Below are 18,777 nucleotides of genomic sequence, written 5' to 3'. Positions count from 1 at the left end.
AAGCGATAGAATGTTTCACAAATTAACCACTGTGCCATAATTACACGGTGAAGGAACACAAAGACCAACAATGTTTTATATATATATTTAATGGCAAGACAATCTGCGGAACTCCATCTGAAGCCACATTTCAATCAAACTTATTTAATAAATAAATGTTTCTGATCCGTTTTATGATTTTAATATCATGTTGTTAATGATAAATTGTGGATTTATTCGCCCAAGTTTCTGTATATTTCCTCTTGTTACATAAATATATACTTTCATCTTATTCATATGAATCAATAATGTCTTTCAATAATTTTTCCACATCATTAAATATTTTTCTTTAAAACCTGTTCTGTCTTATGTAAAATGTCTGCCCTCATTGTGTACATAATATTCAGTTTACCCAGAATGCCACATTGGATATCAACCTTTGTACAAAGACCGTCTGTCTAAAAAATTAACCGGAGTCACCTTAAAGACATATTGGACTAGCAAAATATTGCTGGACTAGATATTTTAGTCCCGTATTTCAACACAAATAAGACCCCATGAAATTTGATTAAAATTATTTCAACATCTTTATCATTATTATCAATGCTAGAACATCTTGCTATTACTTATCTGACTGAGAATATTTACGACAATGCAAGACAAGACATAATCTGAGATAATAGACTGATGTAATTATATAATCACACAGATATTCTGCAAATAAAAGATGCTTTAGACCTTGTCTTCTCTTGGTGGGTGGGGGTCTTATTTGTGATCAAATATGGTAATTGTATACCCTAGGTAGTTTCACTAAAATGTTTTAATGTCATGATAAAATAATATAAAAAAGTTTCCACATTCATGAATAAGTCCAAAGAATTTAAAATAAAGCATTGTGTTGATGCAGTTAACATGTAATACATGTATACATATAAATATGTCAACATCGGGACTTGTGCTTGGGTAAGTTAAAGAATTATAAAACGTACCCTGTAAAATATTTTTAATTAAAAAATTGCAAATTTCTTGAAATAAGAATAAATGAAAAATGAATATAAATGAACATGCAATACATATATAGCAAATGGTGCTCTTGGTTCACTGTAAGCTCCTGTCAAGTTTATATGAAACTGTTGATAAAATTTTATTATAAAAATTACTGTATATGATATTGTATTTGTCAAGTTGTTTTGCTATGTAGAATTATATTCTCTTGAAAGCAGCTTTTGTGTGCTAAAAGTTATGTGTCCATGGCATAATTTTCTCCCAAATTGATATCATTATGGTTTAAAAGCAAATGCTTCATGAACGTTTTTCTGTATTTTCCTGTAATACACAGTACATGGTACCATGGACAGGTAAAATTTCGTACGAAGTTTACATTCAGATACATTAGTTGGGTGATGAGTCCAAGGGCAAAATTTCTATATCTATTTTCCTGCATAAAACAATTATCAGAATTTTAAAGTTCAAAATTTGTTCCTTGTTAACTTACTATTGACACTTTTATTTCATTTTTATCACAGAGGAGCACATTTATTCTTCATCCCCTCTTTGTTTGGCACAAGCTGCGATAGTAATTTACAGGTACATCAAACTTACAAATTCACATAAAATGCATCTAACAAAACAAATAAATTCTAATCATCCACTTACAAAAATACAGTTTAACTTTCATATCTTTGCAATCTAGCTTTCAGGGTTTATATGACTCAGTATAATTTCTCAATATTTTGCAGAACAAATTTTTGTGCTCGTAGCAATGTCCAACAAAAGCCTGAAATTATCAACTGGACTGAATCTTTAAAACAATATTTATTTTAAGTATAAAGTTCAAAACAAGTACAATTTGGTCAGAAGTACTAGAATGTATATGTGGCCATACCTCATGCTCCACCTATTCAATGTTGGAGTCAATGTTGGAACTTACAAAATTCAAAGTGCTATATCACATGCAGTACTGAGGTGGTTTGATTGACAGCTTGAAAACCGTCGATAAGATGTCATGATTATCTTCTTCAAATATTTCAAAATCTATTCATTACTTGACAAGCTTCTTTTTAACCTGATATTTTCAATGAAAATGCAATGTAATAAAATCATAAAGATATTTCATGAGATGATTTTGATTGCCATGTCATAAAAAGTCATTTACAATAAAAAGATTCATTTAAAATTAAATCATTAAAATAACTAAAATTAATCAGCTAAATCTGGCCTCGATTTCTCGAAATAAACTTAAGTCCAAAACTGGTTTAAGTTTAAAGTTTCCATATAAGTTACATAAGGAGAAAAACTTAGGTTTTGACTTAAGTCTGCACTTTTGTTTCGAGAAATTGGAGCCTGTTTTCTATTCTAAAGCCATTTTTTGTAATTGACACAGAACACAACACATTACCTGAAGGTGTGCATGGAATGTTGATATTGTCTTATATTGAAAAATTCCTTATCTGTGAAACTGAACACAAAGATGACTGGACATACGTATTGTCTCGTCTACATCAGTATCAGTTACAAAAGCCAGCCTTTTCAAATTTGATTTACTTTTACCTGTATTCATTGAATGCACATTTAGATGTAAAAGAAAGTCATACTGTTAAGAAATAGATTGTGTTAAAAATACCAAAATGTACCAAAAACCAATAATTTCATAGACAAAATCAAATTTGTACAGTGTTAATAAATAAAATACAAGAAATTTATGATAAAGAAAAATAAGTCATAAAACATTATCAAAATAATGTTGATGACCTTTTGCTCAATTGGTAGATAATATCATTAACTAAGAATTAGTGCATCATACAATGTTATGAACAAAGAAATATTCTGTATTTGCATATTACAGAGTTATCTGCCCTTGCAGGTAGGTACTGATTGTTACGTCATGTGTTTACGAGTGTAACGACTTATTTTTACAGACAACATGACATAGTTTTTTCTCACAAAGTAATGACATCACAATCAATACCTAGCCAAACGAGAGATGAAAGTGGTTATATGCAAAGACGGAATAAGAATATGTAACAGAAAAATTTGATAAGAAAGTATATTGTATATTACATTATGTAGAAACAGAATTATATATGAAAATCATTTACATGGACAGTTTTCTTTCAAATGAGACATGGTATGCCTTAAACTGACAAATGAAAATAGTTACAACATTTGAGTAATGTTTTGATCGGGTTCAAAGAAAATAAAATCTTCTCCATTTATCACAATCACTTTGTAAAAGCACTGGTACAATAAAGCACTTATCAAAAACACAGGGACTTGTTACCTATCACCTAATCCTCTACTTTACATATGAGCTATCATTAACACACGTGTATCACAGTAAATGGAATACATCAAGTCCCTGTGACTAAATACACATAAATACATACATACCAGTTTAAATAAAGAGCCATGCAAATTACATACCATAATTTCCTGTGTATTACCTGCATTGGGTATAGTACACAGAAAACTAAATAAGACACTTTCTATGATGTAAAATAAAATCCGCACTTGCAGAATACCTTAAGGTGCAAGTGCAAGTATGGTGTGCACTAAAAATAGCACCCCAGTTCATAATAATATTTCACTTGAAAAATGATATATTATAGTTAACAATAGCATTATTATGTGTATGAAAATAGACTTCAAATTTAAGAACATCTACTCATTTATTTTAAAGATACTTTGACATGGTAGGAGGGTACATCATCTATTCACCTGCAGTTTTCCCTTGATAGCACGCACCAGCAGATAGCCCTCAGTAGGCAACTTCTGACGTGAAAAAGAATTGTATAGCTTGGACGCAATACACAGGAATTTATGGTACAATGTAATCATATACTAGTTTTAAGCACCACTTATAACTCTCACAAGTATATCATCTGCACACAACCACAAACAACAACGTTGGGAAAGTACTCAATATCTTTCTTTCCTAAATACCTGACCAAAGTTTTAGTAAATCATTAACAATTCAATTTACTGATTCTAGGGGAATCAAATTTGAAACTTTCTTTTGAGGAAATGTGTCTATACATCATCATCTGTAAATCAATCTCCTATACTAGGTACAAATAATATCAAAATTATTCTCTCATTATGATTTACGATCAAGAAAATATTTTTAAAAGTACAAATTGTAGAGAGAAACTATGAAATATAGAAAAGAAATAAATCAGAATGGAATTGTTCTCATTGTGAAGTTTTTAATTTCAAGTTTTACCCAAATAATAATATGCATTCATTCTCCATGTCGAATTAAGAGATTTTATGAGATAAACAAAAAAGTTTGGCAGAGTTCCAAAATCAATTCCATATTATCATGATGAAAAATTGTTTTAATAGCCTAGGATAAAATTGTTATCATCAAAGTTACCAGATATAGGAATGCCAAAGATATAAATAAATAACATTCATTCAGAAGCAATAAAAGCGGTCTCTAACATAATACTGTCCACAATATTGCAATGGAACAACTTAAAGAATAGCTGCTCTAAAGGGACATAACTCTAAACATATTTAAATAAAAGTCACAGACACTAAAAGAACCTGTTGATAGACACACTACTTCTTTAAACCCTTATTCATGCTGACGGAGTTACAAATATATGGTCGAAGATTAACTAATACGACCTACACATCACTCTCACTCTAGTTAAAGCTTTAAACATCCAGGCACAAATATCATAAGTTAGAATCATGATGGGACTGTTAGAGAGTTCTGTAATATTTTCCCTGCCATAATTTTTTGTTCTGCTTTCAGACGTTTGTAGTCGCCTCTCAGGAATAAGATTCCTAATACAGCCGCAACGGTCCCATAGCACAACATAAACATGATTGGATCTGAAACATAACACAACAGTCCCATAGCACAACATAAACATGATTGGGTCTGAAACATAACACAACGGTCCCATAACACAACATAAATACGATTGTATCTGAAACATAACACAATGGTCCAATAGCACAACATAAATATGATTGGATCTGAAACATAACCGACAACTTTGTTAACATTTCATATCTCAATGTCATAAATATGATTGACCTCGAAATATATTCACTTCATCAACCAGTTTCTAAAGAAAGCCTGAGTATCCAGGGAAAAACACTGACCTATGGTCATCACCTGACAACTGCCCCACATAGAACTTGAACATGCTACCCAGAGATGGAAAGCTGATAATAATATATCGAGAAACCACTCAGCAACTGAGGCCCCTCGACCTGTTATAGCCTAGGTACATGTTTCTGCATTGTTAAATTTAAAATTGTAAATTAGTTACCTGTCCAGTCCTGAGGAGTGAAACCATTGGCAGCATCTGCTCCACAACCTACAGCAACATAAAACACTTCAAAATAACCATAATTTATCCAGGAAATACTGAAACTGCATTAAAGTATACTGTATGATCAATTACTGTCAAAACTAGTTCCGTTTTTTAATAGTTCTGAATCTGCACATTTAATATCACTTACCCACTACACAGCGTGAATAGGACATTTCTGTAGGTGGGAGAGGCTGGGCTAACACCTGGGATACCAGTATCATCACAATGCCCTGGACTTGTCTGTAACACATCAAGTAAAATACATATACAGTAACACATCTATATAATGAACATCCTTGTAATAAATCAATGGTTATATAGTAGTATTTTTACTCCTCAGCAAGGTTTTAAATTACAAACTATGCCTATAACGAAGTAATTTTATAACTGTGTTTCACTGAATTAAGCAGCAGCATAGTTTGATTTTGTTTGGTGTGATTTAGTTTAAATGTAGGTCCATACTTTTGAAAACCGCGCCAATTCATATGACGCTATACCGGAAGTTGCGGAGGTTGTTTTGAATTCCAGAATGGTTTCCGATACGCCACGACATCCCACTTGGATATTTTTTCAATAGGTGAAAATTGTCTACATATAATATTGAATGTTTAAAATCATTAAATAAATCAAATAAAAGCAGTGAAGTGAAAATTATATGCTATCTCTGAGATTTTTGCGTTCCCTGTCGTAAATGGGAATGGATTTTCAAACACCGGAAGTGCCCTTCGTCGCTATAAATGATAAGATGGGACCCGGCCGGATCGAAATTCCGGAATTCTAAAAAAATCGCATACGGATTTCCTTTAAACACAAAATTTGGAGAAAATCATAAAAACAAACAGACATAAACCAGATATACTATCACAAAAAACATATGAACTGATGTGGAATGTTTTTTTTGCGGCATCATTTTCAAAAAATAGTCAAATATGACCCATCTTAGCACTGGATAAAATGGGGGTAGGGTTGTGAGTTACAAACTTCAAGCTTACAAAATTGTGAAATTTTGATCGAGGACCCCATGTTTTTATGTGATATTTGAAAAATATATTATCTTGGGCATACCATATACAAATATTGTGAAATTGACATGGGTTTTCATTTCCTTTTTGGCATATTCATTGATTTTTTACGGGCGAAAATATGGCAAAACATGATAATTACGTATAGAAACGGTCCTGGAAAATAACAAAAATTAGTTAGCATTTAAAAAAATACAAGAGTTTTGTATATTGTTCTATCGTTAGAAATTTAGGACAAAAAGTCAACAGGATCGAGACTACATTCATCCTAATATTACAGAAAACATAATTTTATGAATTTTTCTATTTTCGGCCAGCAAATTTGCAAGGATGGTATATTTCAAGCTCAAATATCTCAAAAAGTAGTTGGAGAACACCCATTTATCTTTACAGATTTGAAATCTACATGAAAAATGCAAGAAAATAAGACCTGTTAGAAAAAAAATGACATTGATTTTGTTTGGTGTGATTTAGTTTAAATGTTTTATAAGACTGCTAAGACTATTTCAAAAGGCCTTTTATGTGGTATGGTTTGAAAAGTTGTGTCAGATTACCTTAAAATGCATCTAACTTACCCAGAGACTACCAGCAGACCCGAACTTGTTGCCTCGGCAACAGGGTATGTAATCTCTACTGCCATTTCTAGACTAATGGGATACAAGGCGAATCCAAACATTCCAAACATGCATATAGAGGCTGCTATCAAAGCTTCCTGGTCTCTCATACGGCAAACCTGCAAAAAAGCACAGATTGTTGGAAAGGAACTTTATATTTTCACTAAACAAACTTTTCTCATCTGCTAGAAACATATGGATTCAATAGGAGATTGTAATTTACTTTTTAACTATTTACAGCAAATTTTGCATTTTTCTATCTAACCAGGACATCCAGTAGACCCTTGAGAGTATTTTTTTGATCCCCAAAAATCAGATTTTAATCTTGAGTTTGAAGCACATGTCTATTTGTTACATATTTTGACTTTTCAGATTTCTTAGAAATTGTGATTTGACTCCTGAATCTGCTAAAAGTCAAGGGTCAACTGGATGCCCGTCTAACAACTTTTACTGCATGTAAAGTATTGTAAAATGAAGTATACCCAAGTAGCAGTAAAGGCTTTATTATTTTTATTTTTTATTAGAAAATTTATTTTGGCAAGCTACGATCATTTGAAAAACATGTTCATTTACATTGCTCAATTAGTTCTTCTCAAAACGAATATCAATTAAATAGATACTACATGTACTCGTGAAGTGGTCAGGACATGGTATTTGAGATGTTTAAATTGCACAACTTATTCATAAATCAACCAAAATATCACGCAGTTTGAATAGTTGTCCTTACCTCCATAAAGCCTACAGCGAATACAATGGCTAATCCATAGGATACTTTGACCACCTCCTCAAACCTTTTGGTCTTGTCCACATAGATACCAGAAATGACCGCCCCGAACAGGCCACCTGCTATCATCAAAGCACCACATATGCCTGAAAAGTTCTAAGAGAACATGAAATATGAAATAAATAAATTACCCAAAACAAAACAAGATAATTAGACGAATTCAAGTCACCTGCTGTCTGTATGCTTTAGTATCTCATAGTAAGGAAAGAGACTCAAGAGAATGTCTGTACAAGTATAAATTTGAGGCCAAAGGTCAAAATGTAGGTCATTCACATGGTTTTGACACACATCTCACCATCTCCACCAAGGTGAACCCACATACTAAGTATGAAGTCTCATTGCCTTATTGGTAAGAAAAAGAGCCTGAACAAGTTCAGACTGACATGACACAAATCTATAGAACCCACCACTGAATAAAATAAACCTAGATAAATAATGTCCATAAAAGTATATTTCACTCCTAAATATGTATCTATTTGTACAATATATGGAAGAATTAGTTACAAGAGAGAACTGCTGTCAGTTAACCGCACCTGTGTATAAGCCGCAGAGGCCTTTTTTACGATTTTTTCAGGTTTTGTGCACGTATAAGACGCACCGTTATATTAGCCGCACCCGAAAGTTAGGCCAATGTACCCACGTAACCATCTGTGCACATACGATCGATCTCTATTGAAGTATACAGTAATGCTTATCGATCGTTTAGAATCACGAAAATTGTCTGTAAACTTGTACTGTTTATATATAACAAATAAAACTCATTATGATGTAAACATCTTTAGCAAAATGGACTTGGTCATGTTTCTGTTCCTTGTTTATTCTGCTATAATTACGTAAGCCTACTTTGTGTAAACATGGCGGCCGTACGATTTTACGCTTACTCTCTCTAATATTTCAGCATGTCGGTTAAAACTTTTTTCAGTATGCATATGATTTTATTTTATCTCTATTTTGATATATTTCGCGTAATTATTATATTGATGTGTAAAGATTTTACTGTATTTGATTATCAAGGCTTGCATCATTAACCTAAATCTGAGTTCTCTGTCAACTTGCCATCCCATGATGCAATTCACCGAAGCCTTATTTTTGTAAACTTCCGGATATTATTTTCGCTACAGAGATCGATTAAATGATTTTAATATTACTTAGCGATGTTTTACACTCGGTATAATGTTCTTAATTACATGTGATTTTCGTTTATAAACTTGATTGCTGATTATTTCATTAAAATCACGGCGACAGGATTCCGGGAAATTCCCCTGTTGACCGACATATGTGTAACACGTACGTGTGCAAGTTTGAGTTCATGCTTACTCTCGTTCATATTTCAGTACGCCGGTAAAATACTTTCTTCAGTAACGTTATGCATAGGAATTGATTATATTTCTTTTTTGATATATTTTGTGTATAAGATATATCTTGGTGTAAAGAGTTACTGTATCAATCGTCTTCGTTTAGAGTGTTCTTCCACTGTTTGTTAACTAGGTGTCCCATGATGCAATTCACCGAAGCCTTATTTTTGTAAACTTCCGGATTAAGACCTCGTGGTGTTTGCCGCTGCAGAGATCGATAAAATGATGTTTTATAGACTGTTCGATGCTTATAACATCGCTAGAATGTTCTAAATAACATGTAAAACACGCGAATAAACTTGATTACTGATTATTTCATTGAAATCACAGCGACAGGATTCCGGAAAATACACATGTTGACCACAGGGCCTCGTTACTATTGATGATATATATAAGATAGGTCACGTCTATTTACATACGTGACCTATCTTATATATATCATCAATAGTAACGAGGCCTTGTGTGTTGACCGAGTGTAACACGTGTGCAAGTTAGCAGTCATTCATGATCAGAAGATCGTTTTCTTGCTGTCTGCGGACATTTTTTGCACATACAAAATATTTAAATAATATGTTTAACTTATTGATTGATATTTGATGATTTTTGACGATTTAGTTATTATTTTCTTGGTAACAATCCTGCAGCAAATCGATAGCGAAATCAGTCCGCCATTGTGTTGTGCTGTAAACAACCACGCTTCAGTTGGCGATTTTCCGTGAATTAAACAATTTTACGATTGAACATGTATCTGGTACGTTATTATTTTTTATCTTTATAATATTTTCATCACGTATTATATATGGAAGAATTAGTTACAAGAGAGAACTGCTGTCAGTTATCAACAACTAACATAGAAAAATAAATTATCGTACTCTGACTGCTAACTATCAATGATGACATTTTCAAAACACTTTGTGCATGCAAGCATTATACATGTATTTCATTATGTCATCCAAGGAACTTTGAAGAAAAACAAGAGATAAAATATCGGCTAGAGGCCTAACTTACATTGGAGTATCCTCTTGGACAGAGAATCTGGTCAAGAAATGAGGTAAAGGCTGTAAAGATGGCCAGCCCTGCTCCAAACAGAAAGTTCAGTATCCAGTAATTCTTGTTTTTGGCCATCTGAAATGAGATTTTTTTCGTACATATTACATAAACTATGAAGTATCTTAATTGTAAATTAATATAAACACAGATTAAGCTTTTTTATGCTAATAAAAGAAGATAAATACCCTTAAAAAACCACAGATTACTGGTTAAATTGTATAATTTATCAGCGGGTAGTTCTTTTATCTAAGTGTACACAGTTGTTAATTTAGATAAGCTCTTCTTCTGGTACAAATATTAAATGGAGATTTAAAACAGGAAGTAAATGATAAATATTTCTGACCTTTTTGAATCCTTGGACAAATGGTTGTGAGGCCTCGTCAGCACTGGCTGATGGTGGGGACGGCGGCACTGAACTACAGACTCCAAACGTTGTCATTAACATCACCAAGAGAGCAGGTCCCGTCACAACCCAGAGCTGGAAGAGAATCAAATATATTGGTTTTATAAAACTGATGGATGATTTTTGAAAGATGGTAAACTTTAAAATACAGCCTAGTTAATTTGAATGCAGTGTATGAAATCAAGTCAAATGTTGGTGATAATTCTTAAAACATCAGAGACTGGTACCTCAGTATAAATATGCTTTGGTACACTGTACTACATGTAACTGATGATAAGTAATTGTATACCGGTAATTATTGTATTCATTAAGGCGGAATAAAATTTTAGTACATGGTAAGTGTACATAGTGATGAATTCACACTGAAAAAAAATCTGATTAATCTTAGTGTAAAATTCCTGAAGCAAAAATTGCAAACTGTATATTTACAGTATCATGATAAACACTTACAGCGATTGGAATCTCCTGTTTGTTACAGCCGTTCACTATAGCTGGGATTAAGACATTGGTCACAAGGATTCCCAGTGGATTCGCTGTAAACAACAAATCAAACAGTAATGTTCCATTTTTCAAACAATAAGCGATGAAAATCACTGCAATATCTGTTTACAATCCACCACACAAATGGTCACTACATATATATACATTGTATTTTCTAGCCTTGCAATGAAACATCCAATTAACCAATCACTGAAACCCTTACCCATTGAAGTAAGCATGTTGGCAGTTGCTCTCTGGTTTTCTGCGAACCATAAAGCTGCGAGTTTGGTTGGGGCAAACATGACAAAGGGTTGGGCACATGCTGCCAGGATCTGACCGACCAACAGTACAGCAAACTTAGAATCACCAGGTACAAAGTCAAACGTGCTGAAGTTACGGAGCAATGACCCAATACCATTCAACCATGCTGCCGTCAATAACTGAAATATAGATTCATATTTACATATATATTTTTATAATATCATTTTAAAGTGAAACAGGGATCATAAATGTTTGTTTGATTTTATACGACATTTTTTTGTACAGGTCTTTCCATCACAATGGCTACTTAGCTGGACACTTACACTAGCTCTCAGGCCAAAGGTATCCAGTATCCATGAGGCGGTCAGTCCAAAAGGAATAGAGGCTATTAGGTACACCAGTGAAAGTATGTTCACTTGGAAAGAATTGATGTTGAAGTAAACAGTCGTCAGGTCGGCAATGGGAGAAAATGTGATCCATACCTGGAACAACAACAACATAGAACAAATGGTGTTATATATAATTTAGTTGTGCCAAACAAGTGATAAAATGATATATATGTAATGTACAGTAACAACATATCAATCTGATTAAAATCGCCATCGTTATAAAGGTCAATATTGATGGATCTGGAGTGGTCATGGGTTCACCCTCAAGAAGACTATAATCTATGGCTAATAAATAGAGCAAATAAAGCCTCGTCCAAATGTTTGTATGTATGGCTACCAGTAACAGGAGAGGGGAAATATCAGAAATTCCAATGCAAGACTATAATGTATGCTTCAATCAACCAGTCTGTCCCTGAACAATAATTTCTTATTGACACTGTCCACTGTTACGTAATTTATAAATATATATATATATATATATATAAATCATATATCATCCAAAAGGGTCTACAGTAAAAGCAGTGGATAAAGGAGGATAAATGCACAACCAGACCAGGTTTTGTATCCAGGACTAAACACTAGCAGGATATCAACATGATCACTATCAACACTATTACCTACCTTTTTTGTCTTAATCGTTCTTGAAGGTTCAACTTTACCTAGCTACAACCCAGACGCGAATCACACAATCTTTCAAAGTTTCTTCTGTCAATTAAACATTGACCTTACTTAAAATATGGCTTGGTCATAGACACCAAATGTAAGACAGGGGCAGAAAATGATGGGGTTCGAACACGGGACCTCTTACACTAGCCGTAAAACACATTTGAAGGCCTTTACGACTGATGGATGATTTCTGACATGTTTTTGAGCCAAGAAAAAAGAGAAGTAAAGGTTTGCTTTATCGTGAGTATTCTATACTCTTGCTATTAGATTCAAGGATGTATATGAGAAGGATAAGTCACACTGGGTATTGGGCAAGAACAACGCAGGAGCTTTTGTGTTTTTGCACTGACCGTGATGCTGGGCGAAGACTTATTTTCCTTTGATATCCACCCACGCAGCTTTTGAATTAGCCTGCGGGTGTGAGGGTTACCGTCTTCTGAAGTGACTGCTGTCATTTCATGAGCTGTTGTATATTTTAACGAAAATTTAAGACATTTCTTCTAAATCTTCCGTCCTTAAAGCAAGTGAAAATGTTGTAAAATTATTTAACTTTACATTAGTGTTTCATTTGACTCGATAAGACAAGTATTTGTCGATAAAAATGTTTTTTATTCCCGGTTCATAGTCGTCTCGCGTGGTGTTAAGTAGTGTAAAGAGACAGTCACGAATCCTTCTCAGTTGTAAATCCTTCATGGATTTAACCAGCCCATATTACTTCATATAAGTTATATATAAAAATAGTTACAAATATTTTTGATGTCAAATCCTTATTAGCATGACCTTTTCTCGAGTAATAAAAGAAATATATCGTGTGTTGTAGTAACCTAACAGCGTAGGGTGTAACCACGGCGGATATAACAAATTCAGACGTTGCTACTAACAGAGACTAAAACAGAATGTACTGAAGAGTACTGAAGAGTGATGTAGGGTTCGTGTTTTAGCTTTCCCTATAGTACCTACCATAGCATTTGACAAATTCAGGATGCTGACAACAATTAGCATAAACCATCGCCATTTATAGGTCCTGTACTCCAATGGTGTGCTAGACGAGGAAGAGAAATCAGATACTATAGCGGTTCGTTCATTGATAACAGAGTTTTGTTGTGCACCACCCGTCGGCGCCATTTTGTCCGCAGCTAATGATCATGTGACATATGTACACACCACATGAACAACATTAAAGATGCTTACCCCGCCTTTTCCCATAAAAATATGTTCTCATTGTGCATTTCTGTTCATGCTCAAATCAATTCATTTTAAACATTTAACAAATATTCTCATGGAATTATAATTATAAGTCACAATAAAATCAAAAGTCTACAACTTTTATTTTAACTCATTCGGAACACTTCGGTCGAATCCCTTAATATGGTACCCAATCCGACGAGGTGTTTCGAATGGGTAAAACCTTTATCGGCGGTTACACAAAATATTTAAAAATGCACTATTTATTTCTTTGCGCGTTTTATGACCATCCATTATTGATTGCCTATATCTTATAATTAATATGATAGATAATTTAATATGATTATCTGGAAAAAATATGATAATGTCCATTTTGAGTAGGAACCTACTGCTTTCAACTTGGTATACGTTTTTTCGTTAGGCCTGGATTAAATATAATTACACCTTTTAATTATGTCATATAGAAGATAAAATCAACATAATACTTACCCGGATATATCGGATTGATGTTTCTTATAAAGTATACACGTATCTTGATAATCTAAAGTCCATAACTCTAATGAGTTATGAATAGATCGAGATAGAGACTGTTACCGTTGATTTTAGCAGAAACATATATATACATAGAGATTGGCAACTCCTCCATTTTTAACGATCGGCAGATGTACCTCTAAATGTGCTTAGGGGTTTTAAGATAAACTCTTAAATAGTTGAATATAGAAGAATAACTTTGATATGTTGTAAAAGTTCAGTAATTTTCATATGGTTTGAGTACGATTTTGGATAGAAATATTATAATATTTTAACTTATACGCACTTCTGGTTTTGAATGCCTGATTTTCGAAAAACCAGGTAGAATTGCTTATTTTCATGTTTTCAAAAATCATATTAAATATCATCGATTGGGAAAGCTGATCACATCAAACCATGATATAATGTTTTAACTTTGTGTTGATGCAAAAATATCATGTTTAAAAGAATACACTTAAAAGTAGTTAGCCAAGGCAAAATGCCTATAAACCGGAGGTCCCTCTGCCTGTCAACAAAGACAAAGAAGGAGTTTCCAATCTCTCTCTATATATATATGTTTCTGATTTTAGATAAGAAATATCAGGCTTTTAACCAATGCTCAAAATAGGAGTTATTTAAATGTGGTATTGGGGTTCATAGTAAAATCGAACGACTAGAAGGTATATGTATATACATACACATGTATACCTATAGCCAGACATTCATTCATTCATTCTGAGTCATTATGATTAGACATCAAGACATTTATATTTCAAAATAACGATGTCTGCTATACATGGGTCAAAGGAAACTCGGACATGTCCACACCCGGTCTTATAGCGGGATTTAATTACAGGTAATAATTGAATCAGTAATAACATGTGCCTTACATATACGTTTCTTACCTGACCTCCATCGGCCCCACCGTCATCGCTGTAGCCTGGTCCCTTTATCAGTGGGGACATCCGATCCCTGATAAGGGAACATATAAAGAGGGACTACATTGAATCAATAAAGTATAACGCGGCATGGAATTAAGGGTATCCCCGAGTACCTTAGTATTTATTATGGCAACCTGTGACCACTGTTATCTTATAGGGAAGTTCTATAAGTTACATGTATTTTGTTCAATAGCGATTTATAATGGTATGATGTAATACTGAAAATTCAGGATTACTATGGCTAAGTAAGGACATGTGTGGTGTTAGCTAGCGACAAACCTTTCCCTAACATAGCTTTATTTACTCACCTTTCTGTTATCTCATTCAGTAAGATTTACCATTCCTTTCTCACGAGCTTACCGCGTCAGTCAGTAAGTGCACAAATGTGAAGTTTACGAAACAGAATAAAAGTTGTATGAATTTGGATCATCTTATGTATACTTGATACAATTACAAAACAATAACAGCAATTAAACGTGAAATCTTTTTAATGGTACACCCGATAAAATCTCTAGTTTACAGATGTTTTATTCGCGACAGAATAGAGAAGGTAGTGAGTGTCTGACACTTTGATAACACTACGACGAGACAAAACTTTTATATAAACAGAGTCATTAGGCAGAAAACCAGTAACCATAAAACCATTAGGATATGAGAATTAGTGAACTTATTATTTACACAAAAAAAATGTTTTCTCTGTAAACAACATAAAGGGCTAAATTGTTGACATGATTAAACCACTATACAAATTTTCTCTCTTACGATATTGCAATAGTCAATCGATTTCATGTCCATAGGTTTTAACAAAAGACACAAATAACTCGATTTTGCGCAATTACAAGTACACAATGATAAATGTTTAAGCTCCGGCGCTCGCGTCAAAGCGCGGCGTTTCCGTTGGGATATGTGTTGATAATTGTAAACCCGACAGGAATTGAGAACATCCCCCAAAAGCGCTTCTAAACAGCAAAATCAAATCAAAAGTTGTTTTTTATCCAGTTTTCAGCATTTTCAAAAACTAGCTATAGGACATTTCTTTTACTTCACTACCTCCAATTCCTATCGTTTTCTATGCTGCTATTTTTTTTTTAAATCTATCTGGTGAATGTTTTAGCCCGGGCTCTCTCATCAAAGCAGGCCTCGGGCACTTGTTTTTCAAACTTCAGACTGTACAACAACAAAAACAAAAACAAAAAAAACCGATATGAACTAAAGATAATTTGAAATGCCCCATGTCGACAGATGTATACTTTTCCTGAATTCAAAAATGCTCGTACAGAGTTTAGAAGGTATCAAGGCATATATCTGTGTCAATAAATAATATTGAATAGACGACTAATCAAAGAAATACACCCGAAAAATAATTGCATGAAACTGTTATATAACTGAAAACTCGTCGATTTTTTTTCTGTTTAGAAGCGATACTCAGGAATGTTCTAGATTCTTGTCTGTACATATATACAACGCGAAATAGTTTTCGCGAGCATAATAAGGCGTCAAACATACTGGCTCTCGTTTTTTTCTCCGATCTAAAACGTTTACCAGTGTGTTTTTTGTGCACAGTCCGAAGTTTGAAAAACGAACCTACCACATTCATGGTAGCGCCGAAAGCAAAACATCTACCAGTGTGAATTTCAAAAGTCTTGGAATGCTTCAGACGGTAAAATATCAGTGATCGAAGAACGCCACCTTGACGCATACCAAAACAAACTCATATATTCTCGTACAATTCTATGAGTTTCTATTCAAACTTTCAGGTAGCTTACGTTCCGAGCTAATTTGGTATATTGTAACGAAACATTTTTTATCCGTGCTAAATATAATAGTGTAGCTTTAAAGTGCCACTAACATTCAGAAACTCATTTATTCTATAAGATGGGAATGTTAAACGAGATTCATGATTTTATAGAGTCGAAAAAGTATTAGCTTACCGCTAACACTACACTCCCCATCACCTTCTGAATAATTTTATGAAAATAAATTCAATGTTATTTTTTTCATAACGCGGGTAGTATAATGTTTCGCAACGTGCTTTACAAGACTATCACTACTCCATCCTTGATACTCCAGGGGTTCCGATCACTTACGATGTAGAGATCGTGGAATATCGAGGATGTCACTACTCTAGAGCAGCTAAAAGAATATTGTCTTTCAAAATAGATTATGTAGGGAATCTTGCATTTGTTTGATGTTGTAATCTCGTCTTAGGCCGTCGATGTATTTTCTTATGTTATTATTGGGTTTTTTTAACTTAATCTTATTGGGTTGTTGACTGGTGACTAGGAATGGGCAAGACACAAGGAAAACCTGTAATATTGTCATATAATATAGTATTGTGTGGACGTAAGAGGTGGCAGGTATTCCCCACATACAACATAGCAGAAACCGACACAACAGAATCATTGCATACATGTATGCATACACAGTTGCATAGAGAAAAATATGACCTACAAAGAAATGTTGTAGACAATGAGTACACACAAGTTAGAGGTTATAGTGGTGGCGGGTATACTCACCTACTCAACAGACCATATTACGTACATGTATTTAGTTAGTGTATTACAATGTTAATAGCCTAAATGAAGTCACATCTTTCTATACGAAAACAAGGGACTGGGATTATTTAACCCTTTTGGTGGTAGTGTAATATATTAACAAAGAGTCACCATTGTTACCAATACACGTTTTTTATTATGTATATATATACTTTTTACCTTAGAAAGCGGAAGTTAGCGACTTACCTTAACAAATCTATAGTACAAAAAGTATATAACAACACTTTTGTAGTTGTGATTGTGATGACGGGGAACAATCGTCCTCGATCGGAGCTCCCTCCCAAAACTAGGACGTCTTCAGCTTATTCAGACTTGTTGATATTTGATACTGTCTGCTTCATTTGCTAGTTCCACACTTGGATGAACATCATGGTCGTTTTCGTTTATTCAGAAAGCCACAGTTCACCCGTTTGTTAAAGGCCCACTGCCTTTCAGTAATATTTTTTTAAAACTAATAACATAAAAAAATACATATCGATGGCCAGGTGAGGTAACAATTGAATATATGCAAGATTTCCTGCGTATTACATGTATATGATAACTGTTAAGATAAATTTCGCTGTTTTGCCGTCTGCCGCAGTGATAGTCAACTACCACGCGATATCTAGGACTACAGCCAGCGGGACACATAAGACGACCCGCGTTATGAAACTTAACATTTTATCTATTTTGACTTATTGTTTCAGATGATGGTAAGTGTAGAATAACAGTAAGTTCATAACTTTTGCGACTGTACAAAATTATCAATCCCGTTTTATCTTCCCATTTTAAAAACTAAAAGCCGTTTCGGAAAGATAGTGTGCCTTTAAAGTAATTAGTTCAAGTATAAATGCTGTATTTTTTATACAAGCATATGAGGGCTTTGTTTTAAAACAATAACCACAACTAGGTCCAACCAGTCAAACCGTATATAAATAAAGATACGAAAACGACCCATCTCTCAATTTTATATTTATGGAGCAGCGTGTCCCGACTGTTGGCCATGGTATTGGTATAGGTTAGATAGGTTGTGGTTACTCAAATTGATTGAAGTAGTAAGTTATGTTACGTATTTATCTACATGAGATATCGTGTATTACATAGTATATGAAATATCTTACATATTATTAAATCATTTTCTATACAGGATGTCTTTTATCGTATATAAGATATCTCAATATATATAATATCTTGGGTGTAGAGATCGTAAGTGGTCGGAACCCCTGGAATATCGAGGATGCGATGCTCTACGATACTTTCCTTGGTATTGG

The 18,777-nt window shown here is 33.7% G+C and overlaps 1 protein-coding gene across 3 annotated transcripts; it reads right to left on the bottom strand.

The window, feature by feature from the left end:
• Positions 1-70: 70 nt before the first annotated feature.
• Positions 71-17,929, bottom strand: LOC138334919 (solute carrier family 49 member A3-like). 3 transcript variants are annotated; one of them, XM_069283779.1, is made up of 13 exons: positions 17,714-17,929; positions 14,937-15,003; positions 13,297-13,378; positions 11,605-11,763; positions 11,244-11,460; positions 10,991-11,073; positions 10,481-10,615; positions 10,096-10,212; positions 7,676-7,828; positions 6,910-7,067; positions 5,461-5,552; positions 5,268-5,315; positions 71-4,821 (listed from the first exon to the last, which is right to left on the bottom strand). In XM_069283779.1, the coding sequence occupies exons 2-13, from the start codon at positions 14,960-14,962 to the stop codon at positions 4,676-4,678; spliced, it is 1,416 nt and encodes a 471-aa protein (XP_069139880.1). In that variant the 5' UTR covers positions 14,963-15,003; positions 17,714-17,929; the 3' UTR covers positions 71-4,675. The 3 variants fall into 3 exon arrangements, with proteins under 3 accessions (XP_069139880.1, XP_069139881.1, XP_069139879.1); XM_069283780.1 differs by lacking the exon at positions 13,297-13,378; XM_069283778.1 differs by lacking the exons at positions 14,937-15,003; positions 17,714-17,929 and having other exon boundaries at positions 13,297-13,586.
• Between the last annotated feature and the right edge of the window lie 848 nt (positions 17,930-18,777).

This window comes from Argopecten irradians, chromosome 11 (assembly GCF_041381155.1).
Source record: "Argopecten irradians isolate NY chromosome 11, Ai_NY, whole genome shotgun sequence".
Classification (NCBI taxonomy): domain Eukaryota; kingdom Metazoa; phylum Mollusca; class Bivalvia; order Pectinida; family Pectinidae; genus Argopecten; species Argopecten irradians.
This window is presented reverse-complemented; position numbering and strand designations above follow the sequence as displayed.